We start from the raw sequence: 25,854 nt of genomic DNA, 5'->3' as shown, positions 1-25,854 counted from the left end.
TGACCGTTTTGTTCATGGGTGGTTGGGAGTGGAGTAGGGTAGAGCGCGATCCTAAAACTAAGGAAGTGAGACAGAATTCCTCCTTCCACTGATTTGCTAATTCATGCGTGCATTCTATTTGTTCCAACAATTTTTTGCTGCGCTCCGTCTATAGTACTGGAAGGAACAAGCTGGTGAGGTCCCTGACCTGAGGAAGACAGATAACAAACAAATCAACCAAGATAATTTCAGATTATCCTATAAGGAAAATAAAACAGGGTAATGTGATGGAGAGTGACTGGGGACAGCGAGTGCTCCTTTAGATGGGAGGGAAGTCTCTTTGGAGAGTAACTTTTGAGCTGAGTTCTAAGTGAAAAGGGTGAGCAGAAACCAAATGGAAGATTGTTCCAGGCTGGGAGCAAATGCATAGGCCCTGCATTTGGTTGCTGGAGGAACTGGAAGAAATCCAGGGCAGCTGGAGCACAGTGAATGAAGGGGAAGGTGGTGGGAGTTAAAGTCAGAGGCCGGCAGGGGTTAGCGGGTGCAGGGTCTGATACACAACAAGCCTAGATGAGGCAGAAGGAGCCTTGGAGATCTATTCCCAACCTCCCATGTCAGCTGAGTCCTGAAGAAACTTAGCTTATGATTAAAAGTAAAGCTTTAACCAAGCCATCAAGTCAGGGCCAGTATACACAATACTCAAACTTTTAGGCTTATTGCACAGTGACTAGAGCCATATCGGCAGGCACCTTGTCTTCTCAACCCTGTTTGCATCTTTATTAAGATTTGTCAACCTCGCCTGTGGGTCAGAAAACTAGGGCTTCATGTAACTTGTCCAAGGCGATGTATGCGGCCCAGCCAGGATTCACACCTGTGCTCGCTCCACTACTCCACTATCCTGCCCCTTACTGCACCACCTGACTTTCTCTGTGCAAGCTACCAAGTGGCTTTGATTAAAAAGTACACAACCTGCACTTCTGCAGAAGTCTGGAAGTGAAGCAGGCTGGAGAAACCATAAGCACACATCATACACACACACGTTGACAACCAAGGGCTGCTTCAGGACTTGGGTGAACAGTTGGAAGTCTCTTTGGTTTGCTCTGAAAATGGTGGTATTAGGGTTGTCCACTGTTGGCGTGTAAGGCCTTGAAGTATAGGTTTGTCCTCGGTGCAGCTTGCTCTGTGGTGAAGCCCCTTACCCTGAGCCGTGTGGATATTTGCACATTTAATGAAGACAACAATAATGGGGGTGAATGAACCCACAAAAGATTGGAACTAGAAGGCAGATTAGAGATCATCCAGGCTAGCGGTTCCAAAAACACTGCACCAATCACCTGGGAAGTTTTTAAAAGTGCAGATTACCAACTTTGCATATGGACTGCATACTGTAGTCACATAGCAGCCTAGCCGACTGTCCCCCCGTGTCTTCCCTTGAGGAAAGAAAAGTCTGTGAGACTGTGCCTTTTTAGGACTTTGCTTATCTCTATGTTTTACACCTTATGTCTCTCTGTCTGGTCCCCAAAAGATGGTTTGCAGCCAATGACGAGTAAGATTCCCCACGGGGGCAACTACTCAAGCCAGGCGGAACCGAGTAGGGACCCCCAATGAGCTGCCTTAGAAGATCCAAAAAGGAGCCTTGCCTTCCCTTCGCCCCTGCCTGGGAAAAGCCATTGCTGACTCTGGCTTTCCTCTCTCACCTGATTGTGAGAGAAGTCATGAGGGCAATAAAGATCAGTTCTCTCCACTTATCGCAACAGAACTGTTACAATATGAGAGACTTGACCCTGAGAGGGTACATACCGTAATTAAGACATGATGGGACTTTGTTCTTCGGGTGTTGACAGACAAAGGGTGATTGGAATAAGTATTTTTTCTGCTCTGATGTATGAGTCTCACAGACCATGTAAGAAACAATGTTACTTTCTTGTATACTTATCAGTAAAAACCTCCAGTCAGCTTTATTCTGGGCTCCAGTCTTTCAGAACTGTGAGATCCCTGGCCTTCTGAGATTTAACTGCATTAAGTCTCTGTTTGTTTCTTTCTTAAAAACTTAACCCAAAGCCACCCCTTCTCGCACCCTCACTGCCCGTGTTGCGCTGGACACGACAGCATACCAGGCACATTATTGTATCACCTTAAAATTCATGGGCAGGCCAGCCCAGTGGCTCAGGCAGTCGGAGCTCCATGCGCCTAACTCCGAAGGCTGCTGGTTCGATTCCCACATGGGCCAGTGGGCTCTCAACTACAAGGTTGTCAGTTCAATTCCTCGAGTCCTGCAAGGGATGGTGGGCTCCGCCCCCTGCAACTAGCAACGGCAACTGGACCTGGAGCTGAGCTGCGCCCTCCACAACTAAAACTGAAAGGACAACAACTTGACTTGGAAAAAGCCCTGGAAGTACACACTGTTCCCCAATAAAGTTCTGTTCCCCTTCTCCAATAAAATCTTAAAAAAAAAAAAAATCCATGGGCATGATAACGACATTGTGGTTATGTATGAAATGTCCTTGTTTGGGGCAGATATATGCCCAAGTGCTTGGGGTCAAATATGATACTGTCTGAAGATATTTTAGGAATGATTCAGCAATGTGTGTTTATCACGCACAGTGGGAAAGTAAAAGAGGCAAGTACTGAGGACTGGTGTGAATCTAGGTGAAATCTATATGGGTTTTCAGTGTACTCTTCTTTCAACTTCCCTCAGCTTCGAACTTTTTCAAAATTAAAAAAATCCGAAGGGTGGGAGGAGAATTTAAAAAATTCAGATTTCCAGATCCCGTTTCTAGATATTCTGATTCAGTGAATCTGTGCTTTTCAACTTACCTTCATTCTGCGGCATGAAGTTGGGTACCATTGATCTTTTTTAACTCTAGACTTTTCCTCGCTACTCATTTCACAGAAACAAAAACTGAGGATCTAAGAGGGTGGACTAATTCGAGATCACCCAGTGGATTAGCAGGAGCATCAGACCTGGAATGATGATTCCTAGTTCATTGTGAAACATTTAGCGCTCTAGCCTGTGTGTGTGTGTGTGTGTGTGTGTGTGTGTGTGTGTGTGTGTGTGTGCGCGTGTGCTGCTGCCGCTGGGGAGAGAAATGGGAAGGCGCTGTGAGTGGAGTGGGGAAGGGTGGAGTATCCATATACAAACGGTATCTTTGACTTGGAAGTCAAGTGTCAATGGCCCTCTAGAGCCCGTTGCTTTCTTAACACGACACGTGGTGATTCTTGGGATTTTCTCACTACTATTTAAGAAAACTCTGAACAGGTCCACGTTGGTGGCCGCCAATAGTTTCTTGAAAGAAACAGGATCCCGTTACCGCGCCAGAACCGTTGGCGTCCCGTTTCCACGGAGACGGACTGTGCCTTTCTTCTCTAAGGGGTGGTCTTGATTTTCCTCTCTTTTCCCAATCCTCAGCGCGGCACACAGAAGATGCTCCGAGGAACCAGAAAGGCTTATATTGACATTTAGAACTCCTCGCAACGAAAGGGTGGAAGACGTTGCCTGAACCCGTTCTGGAGGGAGTCCGGCGTCCGGCGTCCACCCCGGGGTCCGGGTGGTGCCGTCCGGGACTGGCCGTGGGGTCCTCCGAGCTCCGCGCCAGCCGCTAAGCTGGGAAGCGCGCGGGATTCAGGCCCCGGGTCACCACCCCGCGACCCTCAGGATGCCGGAGGCAAAGAGCTCCCGCCAGGACCTCCTGCGATGGAAGAAGCAGCCGGTGCGCCGCACGGTCAGCCAGATCTGCCCACCCCCGCGGCGGCCCCTGACCGTGGCCGACGTCCGGCCGGGCATGGAGAACGAGAGGCTGGGGGTCGTGCGGGATTCCATGTTTCAGAACCCGCTCATCGTCAAGGTGAGCCGCCCAAACGCCCATCATCCTTTCGCTCTCGCCCCCTCACTGAGCACCCACGCGGCCGGGGGTGTCCATTCGCCCAGCCCTGGCCCTACCGCCCAGGTCCAAGCGCAGCGCTAGAAGCTCCAGCTCCTGTCCAGATAGAACCGGACTTCCTATGTGGTCACCGGCAGCGGCATGGCCTCTCTGAGCCTCAGTTTCCTCATCCTCAAAGTGGGATGATAATGGCACTCATTAAAGACATTGGATAGAAAAATTGAATAGGGTGATCCCTGCGGGACCACTGCATAGCGCCTGACACGCAATGAGCCTGCAATGTTGGTGGCTGCTGTTTCATTGAGCGCCTGCTGATGAGCCCACAGGGTGACAGGCAGGTCACACGCAACCCGACTGCGACCTTCCTCACCACCTGCCTGCTCTCTCAGGGTGAAGGCCGCCTCCTCCCTTTCCCCTGCAGGCTGGGCTGCTCTTATGCTGTCAGTGCTCTGTTCTCTCCCGGAAGCACCGCTGCACACGTTAATTTCAGCCCAATCAAACTCTGACCCAGAGTTACAACACTAAGAAAAAAGCGTGAATCTCTGCCCTAGGAGGCCGGCAGGCACAAATGAAGGAGCTGCAGTTTCTACCTAGATCGCTGCTCCTTATTTAAAAAGATTTCTATTGAACTATATATACCTAACATACAATGTTATATTAGTTTCAGGTGTACATCATACATAGTTATTCAAAAGTACCCAGCTGACACTATACAGTTATTACATAATTAAGTATATCCCCTGTGCTAAAGAAGTGATCACCATGATAAGTCCAGCAACATCAGACACCGTGCCTCACTATCACAATATCATTGACCATATTTCCTGTGCTGTACGTTACATCCCCAGGACTTGTTTTATACCTGGAACTTTGATGCTTTTATTCCCCTTTATCTTCCCCCCCCTTTAATTTTTCAATTACAGTTGACATTCAATATTATTTTATATGAATTTCAGGTGTACAGAATAGTGGTTAGACATTTATATAATTTAGGAAGTGATCCCCCGACTAGTACCCACCTGGCACTATACATAGTTATTACCATATTATTGATTATATTCCCTGTACTTGACATCCCATGACTACTATGTAACAACCAATCTGTACTTCTTAATCCCTTTCCCTTTTTCACCCACCCCCAAACCCCCTCCCATCTGGCAACCATCAAAATGTTCTCGGTACCTATGAGTTTCTGTTTTGTTTGTTTATTTTGTTCTTTAGATTCTACTAATAAATGAAATCACATTGCATCTGTCATTCTCTGACTGACTTACTACACTCAGCACAATACCCTCTAGGTTCATCCATGTTGTCGCAGATGGCAAGATTTCCTTCTTTTTTACAGCTGAATATATTTCATTGTATATATGTACCCCTCTTTATCCATTCATCCATTCAGGCACACCCAGGTTGCCTTCATATCTTGGCCATTGTAAATAATGCTGCAATGAACATATAGATGAGCACGTACCCTCAAAGTAGCGTTTTGGGGTTCTTCAGATAAATACCCAGAAGTGGGACTATTAGGTCCTTTTTTGTCTGTTATAGTCTTTGATTTAAAGTCTATTTTGTCTGGTATAAGTATTGCTACCCCAGCTCTTTTGTTTGTTGGTTTGTTTCCATTTTCATAAAATATCATTTTCCATCCTTTTACTTTCAGTCTGTGTGTGTTTTTCGATCTAAAGTGAATCTCTTGCAGGCAGCATATGTAAGGGTCTTGTTTTCTTATCTATTCAGCTCCCTATCTTTTGATTGGAGCATTTAATCCATTTCCATTGAAAGTAATTGTTGATAGATATGTAGTTATTGCCATTTTATTATTCATATTTTTATTATTATTATTATTATTATTATTATTTTCATCTTAAAGAAGTCCCTCTAAGATTCCTTGTAATACTGGTTTAGTGGTGATGAACTCCTTTAGCTTTTTCTTGTCTGGGAAGCTCTTTATCGGTCCTTCAATTCTAAATAATAGCTTTGCTGAGTAGAGTAATCGTGGTTGTAGGTCCTTGATTTTCATAACTTTGAATATTTCCTGCCAATCCCTTCTGGCCTGCAAAGTTTCTGTTGAGAACTCAGCTGATAGTCTTATGGGAGCACCCTTGTAGGTAACTAACTTCTTTTCTCCTGCTGCTTTTAAGATTCTTTCTTTGTTTTTAACCTTTGGCATTATGATGTGTCTTGGTGTGGGCCTCTTTGGGTTCATCTTGCTTGGAACTCTCTGTGCTTCCTGGGCTTGTATTATCTATTTCCTTTGCCAGGTTAGGGAAGTTTTCTGTTATTTCTTCAAATAGATTTTCAATTCCTTGCTCTCTCTCTCTTCCTTCTGGTACCCCATAATGTGAATGATGGTACATTTGATGTTGTCCCAGAGGCCCTTAAACTCTCCTCAGTTGAGAAGCCTTGAGAGGCCAAGCCACACACCAATGCTAGCTGCTGCTAGTGCCAGGCTTAGGGCTGCTCAGCCAGAGGTATGGGACATGCTCAAGCCAGATCTTTCCTGTCTGGGTTCTGTGAACCTTTGAGAGACCCTGTGAAAGTCTGCAGCATGGGCCAAGACAGGCCGTTTGTATAGAAAAGCCACTGGAAGTGGCTTGGGTGTGCCCAAAAGTTGGGTGGGGCCGGGTCTCAGGGAATCACCAAGGTGTGGCAAACAAATGGCAGATATGGCACCGCCTGAGTCTGCACGCAGGGAAGGAGGAGGGCTTAGCAAAGGAACAATGGCTTCTGCCAGCTCCTCCAACTGGGAGAAAGCTGCTCCTCCAGCCCTCATACCAAAACCAGACAACTCAGTTACCTGCTGTATGTGGCTGTCACCTCTCCACCTGCTACCCCAGCACTGGAGCTCAGAGCCAGTGATTCTGTTGGTAAATCCATGAGCGGTCCCTTTAAGAGGAGCGTTTGGGAGTACAGCTGCCCTCCATTTCACTCAGCCACAATCTCCGCTGGTTTTCACAACCAGAAATTATGGGGACTTCTCTCCCTGGCACTGGAACCCTGGTCTAGGGAGCCTGGTGTGGCCCTGGGACCCCTCACTCCTTTGTGGGGGACCTTGACAGTCGATTTTTAATGGTTACAAGCTGGTGTGAGACCAGCCTGTTCTGCGTCTCTGCCTCTCCTACCAGTCTCAAGGTGGCTTCTTCTGTATGTCTTTAGTTGTATTTAGTTGTAGGGCTTTGGTTCAGCCAGACTTCAGGCAATTCTCAATGATGGCTGTTGGGTAGTTTAGTTGTAATTTTGATGTGGTTGTGAGAGGAGGCAAGCACAGTGTTTACCTACTCTGCCATCTTGAGCAGAACTCCACTGCTCCTTTCATTGCATATTCCCTCACTTTAGTTTCGTTTGCGGACTGGTGCTCACCCAACACCCAACACTTTTCCCAGGGTCCAGGAAAAGTCAAATTGAGATTTGGCTGATCGGAAATGGGTCACGGAGCAAATTTATCTTGGGCCACTGGAGGGCAGTGTGCTTTCAAAAATGAATGCAGTTTCCTGCTATCAGAGGTGGAAGGCGCAGGTGGTAACCATGGATTCTGTAACAATTATTTATCTGAATGTCAGGCACTCATTAGAGCCCAGAGATTTTTGTTGGTGGTTTTTGTTTTTTCGTACGGGGAAACTGGGCTTTTTAAACATTGTGCTTCAATGAGCTGAGTTAATTGGATCGTGTGGAAACATGGACTCTTTTCTTGCCTTCCTCAAACTATTAATAGGTATGTTCCTGGGCTTGCACTTGTGGAAGCTGGCTTATCACACTGTCCCCTTTCATCTTATATAGCTACTTTCTTAGGTCCCCTCAGAGTAGAACAAGGTCCTTCATTTATTTCTAGGTGCAAGGAGCCACTCTGCGTGGACAGATGGGACAGATAGATGGGGTTCACCATTCTGGACCAAGGGGAGAACCAAGCCCCCAACTCTGATTAACTGTTTTCACACAGACAGTCAGTACTGTGTTTCCCTGAAAGTAAGACCTAGCCGGACCATCTGCTCTAAAGTGTCTTTTGGAGCAAAAAGTAAATAAATGTTTATTCATTTTTGCTCCAAAAGACGCATTAGAGCTGATGGTCCGGCTAGGTTTTATTTTGGGGGAAACACGGTAGTGGGCAACTCCTTCCTACCTAAATACGACATGAATGTCATTATGGAGTTGTTATTCTCCATGGTGAATTAGCAGTGTGTGATGCCCACCCCACCCAAGCAATATATATACTTACATACATACACGTATATGCATATATATACACACATGTACACGTATACATATACATACACATACATTTTACCTATATGTGTACACATAAATACATACATGTGTATACGTATACTATACGTATGTATAATATATGTATATTCTACATAGACAAGTAAAATTTCCTTCCTTTTTTTCCTTTGGCTTCCCCCACTCCATTCCACGGACAATATATGGCCTCTGGATGGCACTAGTTGAACACCTTTCAAGACAAATTCAATCCCTGATCTGTGAACCTGAATGTAGGTGTGGAAAATAAGCAGATGACCAATGACTAGGGGTTTTGTCTTCAGGCTCTGAGACTGCTATGGCCAGCGGTGATGGGGTCCGAATGTCAGGGGATTCTGTCCAGGAGCTCTCTGGTGATATCACCCAGCTCTTTCCCTGTCGGGGCAGCCAGGGGCCAGAGGGCCTCTCCTTCTACTTTCCTCCCTTTGGTTCTTGATGGGCCATCAGTACTCTCTGTAGCAGTTAAGATTATGTCCACATTTCAATATTAACCAGTGCTACAAGATTTCCTACCCAAACCTGACTTAAATAAAAGTTGCAGAGACATTGAGAGGGAGAAGGAACCTTGACTGTTACCTTTTCCAGGCCCCTCTTCACTAATGGGTACCCTGAGGCCATCTGTGCTGGGCTCTTTGCTCCAGGTTCTGGCAGAGTAGAGCGTGGCTTAGAAGCTCTGTGCACTGTCTTCTGGCCCGGCATTATTTTTACCACTCCAAACAGCTTCTTATATTTAAAAAAATATTTTAATTAGAAAAAAATCTTTGGGATTTTCAGCTTTCGAGAAAAGGAGAAGATTGAAAGTATTCAAGATTTTGGAGCCTTTAAAAAATCTTTTCTAAATCGTAGTTTGCTGAAATTTGTGTTGAGGCTTGACTTGTGGATTTGCTCATTGTGGCATGTCAGTTTCACAAACGCAGATTCTCAGAGCCCTGTGTCGTGTGTACCTTCTCACTGTGTGTAGCAGAGGCGGGAGAGCCCCGGCCTTGAGTGTCCTTAGGAGGAGGATTGGAACTGAAGTGTATTTTGGTTTTGGCTAAGTCTGACCCTGAAGGTTGCATCTGTGTTAGAAGAATATAGCACCTTAGAAATAGTAATTTATTCTGCCATCTTGGGGAGTCGTTGCTCCAGTGACCAGGATCAGGATTTTTTTTTTTTTTTCCATTTAAAATCCAGACACACCACCTGAACAAACCCAACCCTGCTATTTAATAGCCGTGGAATTTGCCAGGATGAATACACGTCAGTTATTCAAGAACAGGTCTGAAAGATGCAACAGTAACCAAACGAAAATCTCAGACATTCAAGCCGCTATTTTATCTACAAATGCTCAACAACTGTTTGCCTCATTTAAAACCAAACCAACTGGTTATTAGCGGGACCGATTGACTCAACTCCATGTTTTATGTGGCCGCAAAAAGACGTAAACATTTTCCATTAGAAAGAGCTTCCACTCTATAGTATAAAGTGACGTGCTGTTAGCCAGTTTTCCTTCAAATGTGACTCTCTGGGAAGAATAAAATTAAATAGAGAAAGAAGCAAGCTTCTTCCTACTTGCTTCTCATTTCCCCAGAATTCTGTGACTCAACTTAGAATCCGGCTACAACAGCCTTCAAGGTTCCTTCACAGAACCTGTCAGGGTGCACCCTTCCTGCCATCGGAACTCGGCTGATATCCTGTCAATACAATTATAGGGAGAGACTAGTTGGTTTGCTCCACTGACAGCCTTGAATCCTCTGTCACCCTGGAGAGGCAGGCTCTGCACAGAGGTGGAATTTATTGAATTGAGTACCCTTAGAAAGTGCAAATGATCATGGCACCCGATTTTTTCATAATTTATTACTGATTTTGTTTTTCTGTGGGAGTTTATGTCACAAATAAGTGCATGCATTTGTAAAATAGAGTCATATAATCACATCTTTGGCGCTGAGAGGAGCCTTGCAGACATCTGGTTTAATTCCTTTTTCGAGGCTATTAACGCCCAGACAAGGGAAGAGGCTCATCCAAGGTGCCACTCTGACCTGGTCGCAGAAGTGGGATGAGATTCGTTCGTGTCTCCTGACTTCCAGCCCCATGCATGTTTGGCCACAGTACACTGATTAATTAATGACAGCCCGGATTGATTACATCTGTAGAACAGGCAGTCAGAAATGTTCCCCGATGAATCTGATTCCCAGGTCATTTCACTCAACACTCCTTCCAACGTGAGCTCTACTAATTTCTCAGGATTTGCTGACAGCCCAGATGTTTATTGACTGTTTACTAAGTGCCCAGCACCTTCCTAAGCTTTTTGAGGGGCATAGAAACAAGTTCAGAACTCAGCCCTTGCCCACAAGGAGTTCACTATTTAGCTGGGGAGACGGAGTATGTGTGTGTATATATATATCACATGCACATATATAGTGCACATATACATTGCTTAACACAGCACCTGCCCTAAAGAAAGCTCTCAGGAGATATTAACTCTTATTTTCACCAGCATGCACGCGCACGCGCGCACACACACACACACCCCCACATAATAAGACAAGCAATGTCATGGGTCACCCCCTGTAAGTTTCAGATGAACTGCAGTATCGGGAGGGTTGAGATTTGGGGGGAGGACTCAGGAGGCTTTCGGAAGGAACAGACTTGGACCTGGTCCTTGAAGGGTGAAGAGGGAGATTTTGATCAGAGCAGAGTAGAAAAACCTTAGTGCTCTGGGGCCAAATGATCGCACCTCCGTTGGGTCCTAAGTGTTCATAGGTTTTCACCCCAACTCTAGTTCACGAGACACAGCATCGCTGCTGGGACCATTGTCATTATCACCACAAGGAAGCGTTTATTTGGAGCTGGTGTGTTCAAACTGGATGCTCTACCAAATCAGGCAGCCATGCCATGCCCACCCACAGCTTCATGTCTCCGACAGGTATTGAGCTGGTGAACATGAACGCTAGAGACGAACTCAAAGGCGGCGTGTATACACACAGTTGGACAAATAGGCTGGCGTGGGTCAGTCTTTTTATTGCATATGAGGAAAATGTGAAATGTTACATTCTGTTTTATTCGTTAAAGAGAAGGTACCGCTGATGGCTCCAATCCTTTTACATTCAATTACAATGTAATAGGGAAAATAAAATAGGTAAGATGGGGGATTAAAAGCGAGCTGCCCACCCTAATGGCCCGTCTTGGCTGGCCCGCCAGTGGGTAGGTTTCATTTTTCTAGGGAAAGCGTGGGTTTATCTATCCTTGTAACTTTCTCGATCCTTGTTTCCTTTTTAAATCAAAGCCTCCCCCTTTCTGGCGCCCAGTCACATCCTTCGGTGAGTGATCAGGGGCTGGAAAGCCTGGTGGCCATTTCAGAAAACCAAGCTGTTCCCTTGCAGGCTTTTCCCCACCACCCAGGGGCAGCTGCTCTGACACAGGAGCCCACCGTCCTCCTTTTTTGGTTGTTATTATCATTATTAGTTTCAGGTGTACAAAGCAGCATAATAATTAGACATGTACACCCCTCACGAAGTGATCACCCCAACAAGTCTACTACCCCTCTGACATCGTCCAGAACTGTTACAATACCACTGACTGTACTCCCTGTGCTGTACTTTACATCCCGTGACTGTATATGATTAATTATAGTTGATATTCAATATTATTAGGTTAGTGCACAAGTAATTCCGGTTTAAAAGGTTAAAAATAATTGCAAAAACCGCAATTACTTTTGCATCAACCTAATATTTTATATTAGTTTCAGGTCCCACCTTCCTCTTTGTCTCTCTGGAAAGGGGGGCTTTGGCATGAAACGTGAATGAAGATGAGACCTAGGAACCTGGGTTCCTCTGTTGAACTCAGCCACTCTCTGATTCGGGGTTCTCTGATTTGAGGTTCTCAGATTTGGGGTTCTCTGATTCGGGGTTCTCAGATCACTGTGGGATGGGGGGAAGGCTGTTCCTCCAGGAAGAATTCTGAGTCCGGGGTGAACACATCAGCAGTCCTTCCAGCACCATCCAGAGTCTTGCAGGCTCGATGTTATTTTTTGTATAATTCAATGCACTTTTCCTTTATGTCAAAGACCAAGTTTTCTGGATTTACAGCTGGACCTGTGGACAAAACTTCCACTTCTGTTTTCTCTGGCAGTAGTTTTCAAGCTGTTCAGCGATCTCCAGGAGCATTGGAGTTCTCATAAAATGTCTGTTTCCAACTGCTTTTTTAAAAAATTCATCTTTAACTGCTTAAAAAGGGAACTCAATAAATGTATTCTATATGAAATGCTAACACTGGAGACTCCAACTCGTTAGCTATCGTTTGACTAGTTTTGGGGTGTTAGTTCTGTGTGTGCGCTAAAACTGTGGTGAATGTGTCACAGACGGGGAGCCTTGTAACTGAGCACAGATCTTCCTGGCCTTTCAGGCTGGGTGAATCCATTTGTGTAGGACAGTGTGCTCTGTCGCAGCCCCTGGAAACCAGGCTCCGTTAGAAGTCAGACCCCATCAGCTGGACCGTCACTCCGTTTCAGGACACTCTGGCTGGTGGGGCAAAAACAAGCAAAGGCAGTCACGATTGTACCACGTTTTGGTTTTAGTGTATAGTGTAAATGTTGGCTGCTTCTCGCCTGACTTGTAGAAAAAACAATGTGAGCATTTGTTGGTCATCGGTCACAATTCAACTTTCAAAGAAATCGCCCCTTGACCCTCCTTTCCAGCTCCTGAATCAGTGTGACGACTGTTATACACGATTCCAGGCTGAAGCTGTTGTTTTCATACAACCACAAAAGTACAGCAATAAGTTGATTGCCCAGGCGGATGCAAGGGCGAGTGCTGTCTCACCCGGGAAATTAACTTTCCTTGAGCCTTGGTTTCCTCTTTGGAAAATGGGGTGAGAGTATTGGCACCTGGCCACTGGAGAGTTTGAGGATTTAATGAGATGACACAGCTATGCCAGGTCCAGGAGGGCCTAGGAGGGCACTCATAAGTGGGCACTTGTATCATTCTCCATGTCCAATATCCCGTTATTCCATTGCCATTTATGTTCCTCAAAACATACCTTATTCTCATCAGTCAACTTTAAGTAAATGTTACAAATCTGAACTTATAAAATAAATTTATAATGACGCAAATCCACCCAAGCACTTACTTTTCCTCCCCTTGTGCTCCTGTTGAAAAATACTGCCACCCATCCCATCTTACGTGTCCCATAACTGTGCCCTGGAGCGGCTGGGTGCACCCTGATAACGGTGATACAATCCAGTTTCCAGCTCTCCTGAGGGTCCTAGGGCAAGTGGCTTAATTTCTACGCCTCTGTTTCCTCATTTGTAAAGTATAAGTGCTCATACCTACCTTGCCTGCTTCTCAAGGATGTAATGGAGACTGAATAAATGAGACATTCGCTTATGGAAGAGATTAGGATATTCTAGAATTAGATAGTAGTTCTCATCAAGGGGGGGCAATTTTGCTCCCCAGGGAACATCTGGTCATGTCTGGAAATATTTATCACAACTGGGGAGGGGGTGCTACGGGCATTAGTGGGTAGAAACCAGGGATGGCGCTCAATGTCCTAGAATGCACAGGACACTCCCCCCCAACAGGGAGTCATCTGGCCCCAAATGTCAATAGTGCTGGTGCTGAGAAACCATGAACCAGAAAACATAAACGCATGGAGAATTCATTATTATAATAGTTCGCCCATGGTCTGGGGTCGCCTGAAAACCTAATACGAAGATTATAGGAATGAGACGGTTTAATTTTAATTGCTTCTCTATCCATTGTTTGCTTCTGCTCCTCCCACCTATACAGTTATGGCTATTTTAAACCTCCCCCCACTTTGAATCCATTTCCTTCCCCTTAGTTATAGCTTCCATAAGTCTGCTGGCTTTTGTCTGGGACTTGTCTACCTCCAGTCTCACCCACGTTGTAGTTTAAAACGATAAAAAGCTTCTCCAGCAATCCATAGTGTGGTTCAATAATTCATCAGCTAAACTAATTAGCATAGGGCAGGTTTGTTGAGTCATCTGACCACCATACAAGCTTTGTTTCCCTGGCCCACCACCTTCCAAGGGTTTTGTTTTGTTTTCCTCAGCGTGAACTCATCTAAGATTTAAAACGGAATTAATTTGGTACACTAGAAATTAAACTCACGGTAAGCCAGAGCCTCACCGTGGAACTTACACTCTCATTGTGTCATTAAGTACTGCATTTCTGGGAAGCAAATAAATGCACTTGATAAAGAAAACAGCTGTATTTTTCCACCCAATAATTTAAAGGCACAATAATTTCAAGGCACTTCAGTCAAGAAACTCACCGATGCGGGTCAATGAGCAGAAAGGTCAACATGAGTAGCACGCAGCGGGGAGAATGGCCCACCAAAAGCATTGTAGAAAACAGATAATGAGCCCAAAAGAGGGATTTCTGATCTTTTATATGAACCAAACAATACATATTTGGGAGACCAATGAACCCAGAAGCGAACAAGACAAATTTCTTTGTGTAGATCAAAATCTTTTGTGTTTGTCCAGAAGAATGAAAGTGGAGACTCAGAAACTCTTTGATTTCAAGATACAGCATCAGGGAAGGGCAACATGGCTTTCTGCCAGGTGGCCGGCCATTTGTAAGCAATAGCATAGCGTCCAGGCTGCATCACCGCACCAGAGAAAAAGCCCGTTACCCGCAGCTCAGATGCCGCAGCCTCCCACAAAGGTGGAGGGGCGCCCCAAAACACATGGAGAGAGGTGATCGCATGCCTATGGCAGTGCAGTTGAGGGAATGAGAAGATTTGCTGGCAGCTCTGTTAGTTGATTTTACTGAACGACAGTGTTTTTGGCCATGTTGCCACATTAAAATGCCATCTTAATGTTTCCCTTATGTAGAATCGCAGCCATATTTCCCAGTCTCCCAGATCGCTGAGAACAGAGAGGTTGGCTCTTTCTTTATTTATTTTTGATGTGCATTGGAGACTATTAGTGAGCCCATCAGTCAACGAGTAAATCTTGATTGAACACCTACAGCGTGCAAGGCACTGGTGGGAATGCAAGAGGTTTGAGAATTTGTTCCCAAGGAGTTCACTATCTGGTTGAGGGAGAACCAGACTTTGCACATTAAAACCAATAATAAAAGTTATTAAAGGTGAAGGAGAGGGGATGAGAGGCAAGAGTGGCATATTTAGGAGTGATGGCGGGAGCATGCAGAGAGCGCAGAGAGCTTGTGCAGCTGCGCTGGGGCTGTGGGACAGGCGGGGCACCTGGGGAGGGGCTGACCTGGGCGACGCATGGCGTCTGAAATGGGCAAGGTGTTTTCAGCAAGAATGGCCAGCGCTAGGATTCTGAGAGCACCGTGAGGGAGGCAGCAGGAGATGCACCCACTTGCTCACTGCTAGAATAACAGACACATTGGAGCACCCACTGCGCACCAGGCCCAGAGCTCGGCACAAGGATACGGGCGAAACCAAGCTGCTGTGGACTTTGCCCTCAGAGAGCTTACCGTCTAGTAGACAGAAGCAGGCATAACAACCAACAGCAAAGTGGCACAGATGCAGTGACAGCTGTCTGCACGGGATCCATGCACAGTGCTGAGGGCAGCCGTGCCTGGATGGGGGAGACGAGGGAAAGTCACAGACTAGGTAGCTTGAGCTGAAAGTTGCCACAAAAATTAGTAAGTGTGCGTCGGGAGCTGGAGATGTGGGGGCAGAGGGCAACCCAAGTTTTGTACAGCCCGAAGCTCGTGCAGTTTTGGGATCTCTTTTTAAGAAGTAGAGTACACAATTATAAACAACTTAAAAAACTAAGTCCAAGGTCTTAGATGGGGCCACGTGCAAAGAAGGACCGTGAAGTTAAAGCTTCATTAGCTTTGGGATAAATCAACTTTAGACTGGGGGAGAGAAAGCTTTCCAGGAAAAGGGGAAGCATGTTTAGTGGGGTAAAGGAGGGAAAAATGTATGGAGCCCCCTGATTGAGAGTCTTCAGTTCCTCACCAGGCTACATGTCGTTCATTCATTCATTCATTCATTCATTCACCACGCATCCATTGCATGCTTCCCCTATACCAGGCGCAAAGGGCCCAGGACCACAGCCATGAACTCACGGTCTCTGGCACCATTGACTCTGAAACCTTGGACGAGTCCCTAGATGTCACTAAGCCTTGGATCCTGCACACCTGAATGGCTTACCCCCGAGAACCACCCTGAACTACCCTTCATTCGCTCATTCAACCATTTGCAAAATGTTTATTGAGGGGCTGTTAGGTGTCAGGCAGTGTGCTGGGCCTTGCAGGGGTCCCTCGGTGGACAAGAGGGTCTTAGTTCAACCTGCAGACAGTTTGCAAAGCCCTGGCGAAGACAGACAATAAGGCAACTATTCTTCACTGAGGTGAGGGAGGCCAGAGGTGTCAACCAGGAGGCTAGAGGTCCTACCCTGAGGATGTGACACTGTAGTCTGACCTGCAGTCAGTAGAACTGGGCAGTTAAGAGGTGCTGGGGGTACTATGTGTGCTCACACGCATTGGGGTGGGACCTGGGTGGGTAGCGACTGTTCCAGACAAAATAAGAGGTTTTGTGTCTCCACGGCAAAGAGGAACCCGGAACTTTGACGGCTGCGGTGACACCTCAGGGAAGGCAGATGCTGAGAGGAGGCTGGGCAGGGAGTGAGGCCAGATCTGGCGGGACCCCCAGGCGGCTGGGAGACCTGCAGGAGCCAAAGCAAATAGAATAAACAAGGCAGAGAATGGAGGGCTGAGAGACAACAGAAAAAAGGACATGTCTGCAGGGCCAGCGCCTCCCCTCCCTGCACTGATGGGGACAACAGGTCTGCAGAGGGCCACACCCCAGCTGCAGAATATGCTGCAGTTGGACTGGAGGAATTCACCTCGCGCCCCCTTCTGCTGGAACAGACGCACTAACTGCATCCCGGCTCCTTACCTGGCAGCATGTTCAGAGCGCCAGTGGGCAGGACGAGACGATGGTTTAGGGTTAGTGGCTGCAATTTGTTTACTTTTTGTAAGTAAAACAAGTCCCCAGTCTGTCACACTCTGAATTTTCACCAAGTCGTTTGAGGGAACCTGCTGGAACGATTCCGAGGGGTCCCTCAGGGCTGAGCGCTGGGCTCCATGGCTGCCTCCAAAACCTTTATAAACTGTCACTGAAGACTTTGCTCTCTCTGTAGATACCCAGTGGGCATAAATTCAGAGGTTTAAGCAAGTCTTTCAAAAACTCTCCTTCTAAAAGGAAAGCGTCTGTCTGGCGTTTCTGAAAGCTCCATCTTTTCTTAGGCAGCTGCTTGCTTTCTTGAGGTGGATACTCCCAGGCTGCTCACGGGCCTGGCTTGCCCCGGAGCGGAGAGGGGAGACAGAGGCTAAGGTCTGGACTCTGGGCTTCCAGGAAGTTCCCGGCTGTAGACCCATTTGGCCAGCTGACACCCCCACTGTGCCAGTGGACAGCAGCTGCCCTTTGTGGAGCCCACTGTGTGCCAGGCACTGTGCTGGCCCTTCTTAAGCCTCATCCCCCTTAATATTTGCAACAACCCTAGGAGACAGGATAGCTGTCATTCCCATTTTACAGGTGGGGAAGCTGAGGCTTCTAGAGGTTACACATAGTCATCCAGCTAAGCCAGGCTGCTGGCCAGGTCACCACAGCCCGAGACCATAACCACTATGCAAATCAAAAGAACTTACTGACCATTTGCTAAGTACCTACCAGAAAGTGCCAGACTTTCACAGACGTGACCTCAACTCTGTAAGGTTGTTGTTTTGAGCTCAGCAAAACTCAGTCACATGGCCAAAAAGTCACACAGAGGGTAAATGGCAGAGTAGGGGCTTGCAGAGTGGCCTGTGTGCCTCCACTGCTTGTCATGTTCCTTACATGTTGTGCCACACTGTCCGTCACCCCGGAGACTCTTTTGTCCTGATGGGGGAGAAGAAGCCAGTTCCTCTCCATCTCCATCACCTCCGTCTCCATCCACTTCAGCCGAGGTGTATTTGCTGCCTTTGGGTAGGGGAGTGGGGTGGGGGTAGAGACTGTTTTGTCTGGAACAGTCTCGGAGCTTACACTCTAGTTACGCACATGCACACACCCCTAGAAGTTAACATTGCTGGGCTGAAACAATAGGGCCAGGGGTGTGGGCCAGATGTGCAGGAGTATTACAGTTAGGAAGAGGGAGAGGGCCTGTAGCCTGGAGTGAGTAGCCCAGAAAAGCCTCAGTGAAGTTGCTGGAAGGCCTAGCAGGATTCGGCTAGGTGGAGAGGAGAGAGAAGGTCATTTTAGATGTAGAAACGGCCAGACATGGTGAGAAACTGGATGCCATGAGCTTGTGGGTGTTTGGAGGTAAGTCTGGAGGGATCCTGATATTAGAAGGCAGAGTGGGAGCACTGCTGACATTAGTGCTTGGGGGGGGTGTGCTTAGGGAGTCTGCACATTTGGTGTCACCATATATAGTTTTAAGAAGCGATGAGATAGAAGGGGAGAGGGAGCGTCGCCACTTGGTTTCCCACGGCCGCCTGGAGTAGAGGTTATTCTGAACGTGTGCATCTGCCGGCCTTCCGGGGAGCCAGGATGGCCGGGGACAAAACCGCCATCAAGGCTGACCAGAATGGCCTCACCCTTTCAAAGAGAAGGTGTCCCCTCCTCTTCTCCCTAATCAGCGAGAGCAAATTGTTATCAGATTAGTGCCAGCAATGAAAAGCACAGTCCCCTCACCCTCATAGTTAGTTAGCATTTAGATAGGCTGGGACAGGGCCCACACAACAGGCATCAAAGCCCATCTCTGGGCGGCTGGAGGGATTAATTTCTTTAACCAACAGGCCTGATCTGGCCTAACTCATTACCCTGCCTTGTCAGTGTGGATGTGAGATTCGATTGAAGATTATACCATTTAGGCCTTCCCCTGTTTTCTGCCGAAACCAAGGCTATTGAATTGCACATTCTCGCATAGCCCCCCCCCCCGTCAATACTCAGCGGCCTGAGGTTCTAATTCTGCTTCATTTAAACTTCATCAACTTTTCCAATCAAGTGGAAGGATCCGAAATAGGCTCTGTGAGCAGAAAGGCCGCTTCCCTTTGTCGGAGAATTTATTCTGTTTTCTCCTGCCCCCCCCACCCGCTCTTTCTCTCTCCAGCCTGCTCCTTTTGCCCCCCTGTCAGTGCTCCCCCCTCCTTATCCCGATGCTGAAAATGAGATTACAGTATTTAAATGACTATGATAATCAATCTAGGGACCCGAGCTGAGATTGAGGTTAATTTTTCTTAGCAGAACAAAGAAGCGTGATGCCTTTGGGATGCGAAGGGACAATCTGGGTTCCTTGCTTGTGTTTTTTTCCCCCTGAAATTGCAGTTTTAGGCGTCTTTTCTTGTTACTAACTAGGCGCCGGGTATGATTTTAACAGCGGCAGCCCCTAAGAGAGCAGAAATGTAATTTTGAGCTGATAAACAGCGAAAGGCCTTCAATCAACAATTTTAATAGGAAAAAAAAAAGTCACTTATGTGATATGAGTACAGATCTAATGAAAGAGCGATCATTTACCTTACTTATTTTTTAACACGCTAAGAATAATTTCCCACTGTGTTAGAACTAGTAATTACAGCCACACAGTGCACCCGTAAACTTCTGAATGAAGGGCCTTGTCACTCAGGCGGTCTCCTCCCTGGCAGCTTTTGCCGCTATAAAAGTTGAGATTTTGTCATGTTCCAGCTAATTGGGAATAGGGTCATTATACCACTGAAAATCGACATGAAAGTGACTTGTTCAGTCGTTACCTGTAGCATTCACAAGCTGGCCAGTCACTCTGCTGGTACCCACTGGTCCCCCACCCCAGCTTCTCAGACAGAGAGAATCAAAATACGTATATTTCTTTGTCTGCCTTTGCTGTCTGTCTCCTCAGAGCTGTTTTACATGCTGCCACCCAATGTTATCTTTTATTTTTGGCAGGAGAAAGGATTTGACAAGTTCAGTATACAATGTTCATTTGGCAAGGCAAATTTTTCACGCCAATTTTGAGTCGGAAATGAAACTATCTTTCAATAGAATGAGCAACATTATTTTTGGACAGACTGATTACGAGAGAGAGGCCCGCCGAACTTTATTTTCCAGCACGATTCTTCAAAGTCTAATACATTTTTTAAAAAGTAGGATTTGGTTTCCACGTACAACCCTCGTTGGGAGAAATAAGAAACACCCATAATGTCTGCAAACAGGGGTGTTATATTCCCCTCCCTCCCTGCTTCCCCCAACTTATTAGTAGGCTGGAATAAATTGTACCTCTTCTAAATTATAATGAATTCATTTCAGACCCTTTAAAACTGTGGGTGAGTCTCTGACAGTTATCTGCATCTACGAAGCAAAATATTTAATAGCCACTATTGTCTGAAGGAGCAACAGAACCATAAGCAACCCTATTTGTGAAGAGCGACAGCCCCCCACCCCCTCCGCCACATCCCAAATCTGCTTTCCATCACTGTTTACCTAAAAAAGAAGACTCTCTCACCCTCTGTACCACCAAATTCATTTGGGGCAGTGGTTTATGGTGACATTTTTCTTTCTTAAAGCAAATATTGACTCACCACGGGGAAATTAAAACTCCATTAGGCCTTGCTACATTGTACAGCAGGCTGTAGTACAAGTCAAGCTACTATTAATTAGTTTCCTCCTCAGGAATAATTCAGGGAGGGCAGAGGGAAAAGGGAAAGAGAAGATGGATTTAAACTATAATTTCTTAAAATGACACCATCTAAATCAGCCAAAGTGATCATTGCCTGGTTATTCATCTAAATATAAAGAAGACGCCGCCTAGAACACAACTAATTTATCAATACAAAAAGCCTGCAGTCTAGTCATTTCCAGGCTGTGGCGAGTACATTTTAAGGCACATGTGGGCCGGCCTGGACCAGATCTGGGCACCTCAGGACTGACTTCCCCAGGGCACAAGAAGACGGATTCTTTCATGAGTGCAAGACATTTTCTCCCCTGAGATGCGTTTCCCCTTTCAGCCTGCTCACTGCTTCCTTTTCCAGCCTGAACACTCAGCTTTTCTGCCCGCTTTCCTCTCTGCCCACCAGCTCGTCCTGTGCGTGGTGCCCCGCCGGAATCCCACGCACTCCGTCACAACGCCTCTGGTCACTCTCCAGGCTACTGGTTTTGCCTCTGCTTTGGCTGGCGAGCACTGCCATAACAGAAGACTATAACCTGGGTGGCTTCAAAACAAATTCATTGCCTGTCAGTTCTGGAGACCTGAGTCCGACATGGAGGTGTTGGCGGGGCCAGCTCCTTCCGAGGGCTGTGGGGAAGGATCTGTCGTAGGCCTCTCTCTTTGGCTTGCAGAGGGCCACCAGGGAGTATCCCTGCATATGTGCCTGTGTCCAAATTACCCCTTTTTATAAAAACACCAGTCGTATTGGATTAGGGCCCCACTCTACTCCTTTATGACCTCATCTTAACAAATTACCTTTGTAATGAAATTATGGCCAAATCAGGCCACATTCTGAGGTCCTGTGGGGTAGGACTTCAACAGGGGACTGCTTTGGGCTTGGGGGCCGGTCCCTTCCTGGTCTGTGGGCTGTAGTGGGAATCACAAGATGGTCAGTGGAGTGGTACCCTTCATGTTGACCTTGAGGCTGCTGTCTTGATGGGGGCTGGGGATACGGCAAGCATTTGGAGCTCTGTGGTCTCGTCTCCACCGCGGTGTGGAACACTCATAGGATAAGCAATCACATAGGGTCTTGTGCCATATATGGTACTTTTGCCTTGTTATTGGTATTTAACCCTTAAGCGTAACTAACATCGCTAACCATCTGGAAGATACTCCTTGAGGTCAGACCTTGCAAGGTACTTCTTTTTCTCTCCCCCAGAGCCATTTATCCATCCATCCATCCATTGTTTTAGTCAACAAGTCCATTAGTGTTTACTGAATTTCCATGGTATGTGCCAGGCCCTGCGCTAGGCAGGAGGGAGACATTGGTGAGCAAATCTGACATGGTGATTGTCCTTGTGGGACCGTACAGTCTAATCAGACAAATGGACCTTAACCAAAGAATCACACATAAATGTCAGATTATAAATGTAATGAGAGGGAAGAAGCAGTTCATGGTGCATGTAACTGGGAGACTGCACGTGACCGGGGTCAGGGAAGACTTCTTAGAGGAAATGAAAATTGAGCTGAGATTTGGATGAACCAGGCGAGGACTCCACGGAGAGGGGGAGTGGAGGGGAGGGGCAAAGGTGGCCCAGGCACTCAGAAGCACATGTGCAAAGAGCCTGGGGTGGGGGAGAGTCTGGGGACTCCAGGCGCTGGAAGAAGGCCCGGAGCGGCTGGACCGTGGTACGGGGAGAATGTGTGAGCCAGAGAGCCAGGTCTCCCTGAAACAAAAGCATGCAGGGCTTTGTTGGAGGCCAGTTAAGGAGTTTGACCTTTAGCCCAAGAGTCATGGGAAGCCGGTGAAGGCTTTCAGCAGGGGTTGGGCCTGGAGGCAGAGGAGCACGTCCAGATGGGCACTGCAGAGGCCCTTCCGGCTGCAGAGTGGACAGTGGATTGGCGGGCCCCAGGGTGGCCATGGGGACATCCCTTAGAGGCTTATGAAGTCATGCAGGTGAGAATAATCCTTGAATGGGGATGGAGGCAACCGAGACAAACGGGCAGATTGGAGGCATATTTAGGAGGTAGATTTGGCAAGACCTGGTGATGTGGGTATGTGTGCATATATGGGGATGAGAGAGAGGCAAGAGTGAAGAGTTTGGGGAAATAAGTGGGTTTGCTTTTGAGTATTTCTTGTGGGTAAATGTCTGGCTTTCAGTAAAGTGTCTGAAGATTCAGTGAGTCTCTGCATCCCTGTCGGCACTTCTCTTTGGTCATGTCCCCACCTACAGCTCCTGACATGTCCCCACCTGCGTGTACTCTCATACCTGCCCTCACTTCCACCCTCTGCCTATTCACTGTACACCTGACTGGTTCGTACACATTCCTTAAGTCTTCCTTCAAGAAGTTTCTCTTGAAAGTGCTTCCTTATCTCCTAGCACTTTGTGTGTGTCTCTACCACTTCAGACTCCATTGAAATCGTCCCTTTCTTGGTCTCTTTACCTGCACGGACCTGCTAGTGCGGGCCATGAGCAGGGACCATGTCTTTTTCATTTCTTTATTTCTAGTTCTTAGCCAGTGGTTGGCACAGCATGGGCACTCCATAATGTTTCTTGAACACATGAGTGAGCAAATATGTGAAAGAAAATAAAGAAAGGAAGGAAGGAAGGAAGGAAGGAAGGAAGGAAGGAAGGAAGGAAGGAAGGAAGAAAAAAATATATTGGTGGTTTAAAGTTTTCTTCAGTGACAGGCTGTGGGAAGTACTTCAGAAAACAAGAGTTACATGCACTGGTGGCCCTGTTTTATTCTTGAGGTGCTACAGCGTAAGCCTGGCTTCTTTAATGACCCTACGTCACCTACAGGACAGAATCTAGGCTGTTTAGCAAAATTTTCATGATCTGGTCCTTGCCTAACTCATGAATCACTCTCTACCTTTGTGCTCTGATAATATTTAGCTGTATGTGATTTCCCATCGAGATCACACCCTCTCGTGCCCACATCTTTGCACGGGCTGCTCTCTCTGCCAGAACACCAGCCTCGCTCTTTTGTTGGGCTGGACAATGCGTTCTCCTCCCCAGAGTTCCAGTTCAAATCCTACCTCTCCTCTGCCACCTTCCGTGACTCTTTGTCACCTTCTGTGACTCCCTCTTGTGTTCTTTGTACATAATTTCATGGAGGCCATTGCCTTCATGTATTGTGATACTTGGAGCAGAGATTTTTTTTCCTTTCATCCCAAGATGGCAGGAACTAGTTACCTGAAGTGACTAGTTACCTGCCTGTGGGCAGGCTCTTTGCCCGCCTGAGATGCTGCTTTTCTGCACACCCCCTTCCTCCTGTCTTCACGTGGCCATTCCTCCCTCATCATATAAATCTAAGCTGAGTGACCTCTCTCTGAAAGCCAGTTCTGACCCTCTGCCTGCTCTGAGATATTTTATGTGCCCCCCTTTGTCTCTATAATATCTTGTGTGTCTTTCTGTCATCGCTGCCCACGTATTGTATTAAAATGTCTGTCCTTGTGGGTTCCATGTGGGCAGGAACCAGGTTTCATTCATCTTTTTATCCCCAATGCCTGCAGTTCTTGGCATATAGTAGGTGCTCAATAAATGTTTGCTGAATGAATGAATACATAAACAGTTTAATGAGTACCTGGGAGACAGTTTCCTGGTAAATCGTAAGCTTCGCATTTCTACGAACGTCTAGGTTTATTTTTCAGTTCAATCTTAAGACACTTCCATGTTAAGATTTAAAGGCAGGGTGTTCTCCATGAAGGAAGACATAGCCCTCTGCACAGGTGGGTGAAAGCTCCGAGTCTGCCATTTGGCCTTGAGGAGAAACAAACTATCTGTGTGTAGGTGTCGTTGAAAAACAATTCGTATCAACCAAGTGCCTAACAGCGCCGCACAGGAAGCTTCTGGGAGCTTGGGGGGTTTCTGGTCAGCATTTTGATGTGAGCGTCTAACAAGCAAATTCAAATGGGGACTTTGCAAGCGCCATCCCATGGAGCATGGCCTTTGTGTCAGAGGCTCGCGCTGCCTGGACAGCCTGGAGCTCCAAAGGGAAAAGGGAACACATGGCTGGCCCCAAACTAGAAAGGGCTTTTCTGTGAGAGGATATGGAGCTGTTTGATAAAGCCCAATAATGCGCTTGCATTCTACTTGAATGCTTAGAGAAAGAACATTGTTCAAAGACACTTAACATGGACTGGGGTGGATCCCCTTTCTTCTGTCGCCTTCTGAGGTGGTGTCAGTGGGCTGTAATGATTTGTATTGTATTTATAAGCTGACAGGGTAATCCTGGGCACAGCGGGAGGGGAGTCATCCCAAGCAGACTTCAAACCCTGCTAATTAAAACAATCCTTCCTCTCCCCACGAAGGCTAATGAGACAGAAAGAGAGCGGGCTAATGAAAATGTCACCGCGAGATTGCCCACTTATTTTATTTATTTACTTAATGCTGCAACTTCCATTTTGGGGTTCTGAAAGAGAGAGATGTTTCAAAAATTTGCCGGGAGACCCTTTCTTAATTCATCATGGACTGCACAGCACTCGCTATCACCAAGCACATCTCTAGTGATCTGAAATTTTATCTCCGGTTGTCAGTAGTAACGATATTCTAGGAAGAAGGGTTGGCTTGTGCTCTGTGCTCGCTTTGCACCAAATAAAAATGAAAGGAATCTGAATCCTTTTTCAGAGTATCCTTCCCCAAATCCAAGAGGCCAGTTTGCTTATGAAAGCCTTGGCCCCTTGGGATGGGTGGCCAGTCACGGAGTGATGTTTGGGTGAGACAAGGTCACTGCACTCAAGCAGACTTAACGTTGATCCCATCAGTGTTTGGTTTCACCAAGATGGTAAGAATTCAATTAATATGGTATTTAATGGAGCCCAGTGTGATCTGACCCTTCACTATCGTGAGGGCACCTTAGAATCCTCCACCTTATTTCAACCCTTTAAATACTTGGTGATTTCAGCTAATGATTTCATCTGTCCACTAGACTAGAGGAAGGAAGGAAGGAAGGAAGGAAGGAAGGAAGGAAGGAAGGAAGGAAGGAAGGAAAGAGAGAAAGAAAGAAAGAGAGAAAAGGAAGGAGTTAAACCTGGTGTAGATTCTGCCAAGTGGGATTTTGATGCTGGCGAGCCTGAGTTTTTTGTTACCGAAGGGCATTTTCACAATAAGCGGACTGTGGTTCTCGGGCTCACCGTCCCTCAGTAGAAGATGCTCATCC

The 25,854-nt window shown here is 46.8% G+C and overlaps 1 protein-coding gene and 1 long non-coding RNA gene across 2 annotated transcripts in view; one reads left to right on the top strand and one right to left on the bottom strand.

The window, feature by feature from the left end:
- The first annotated feature begins 3,061 nt into the window (after positions 1 to 3,061).
- Positions 3,062 to 25,854, top strand: part of CFAP77 (cilia and flagella associated protein 77) — a 119,243-nt gene continuing 96,450 nt past the window's right edge. Inside the window, exon 1 of the mRNA XM_019728904.3 lies at positions 3,062 to 3,824. Within this exon, the coding sequence (XP_019584463.3) occupies positions 3,636 to 3,824 (189 nt within the window). The 5' untranslated portion in view covers positions 3,062 to 3,635. The remainder of the gene's footprint in view (positions 3,825 to 25,854) is intronic.
- The window catches only part of LOC148754936 (uncharacterized), a 113,845-nt gene continuing 100,098 nt past the window's right edge, over positions 12,108 to 25,854 (bottom strand). Inside the window, exon 4 of the long non-coding RNA XR_016019389.1 lies at positions 12,108 to 12,616. This is a non-coding gene — a long non-coding RNA (uncharacterized LOC148754936). The remainder of the gene's footprint in view (positions 12,617 to 25,854) is intronic.

This window comes from Rhinolophus sinicus, chromosome 16 (genome assembly GCF_057876585.1).
Source record: "Rhinolophus sinicus isolate RSI-liver-muscle chromosome 16, RSI-T2T, whole genome shotgun sequence".
In the NCBI taxonomy this organism is placed as follows: domain Eukaryota; kingdom Metazoa; phylum Chordata; class Mammalia; order Chiroptera; family Rhinolophidae; genus Rhinolophus; species Rhinolophus sinicus.
This window is presented reverse-complemented; position numbering and strand designations above follow the sequence as displayed.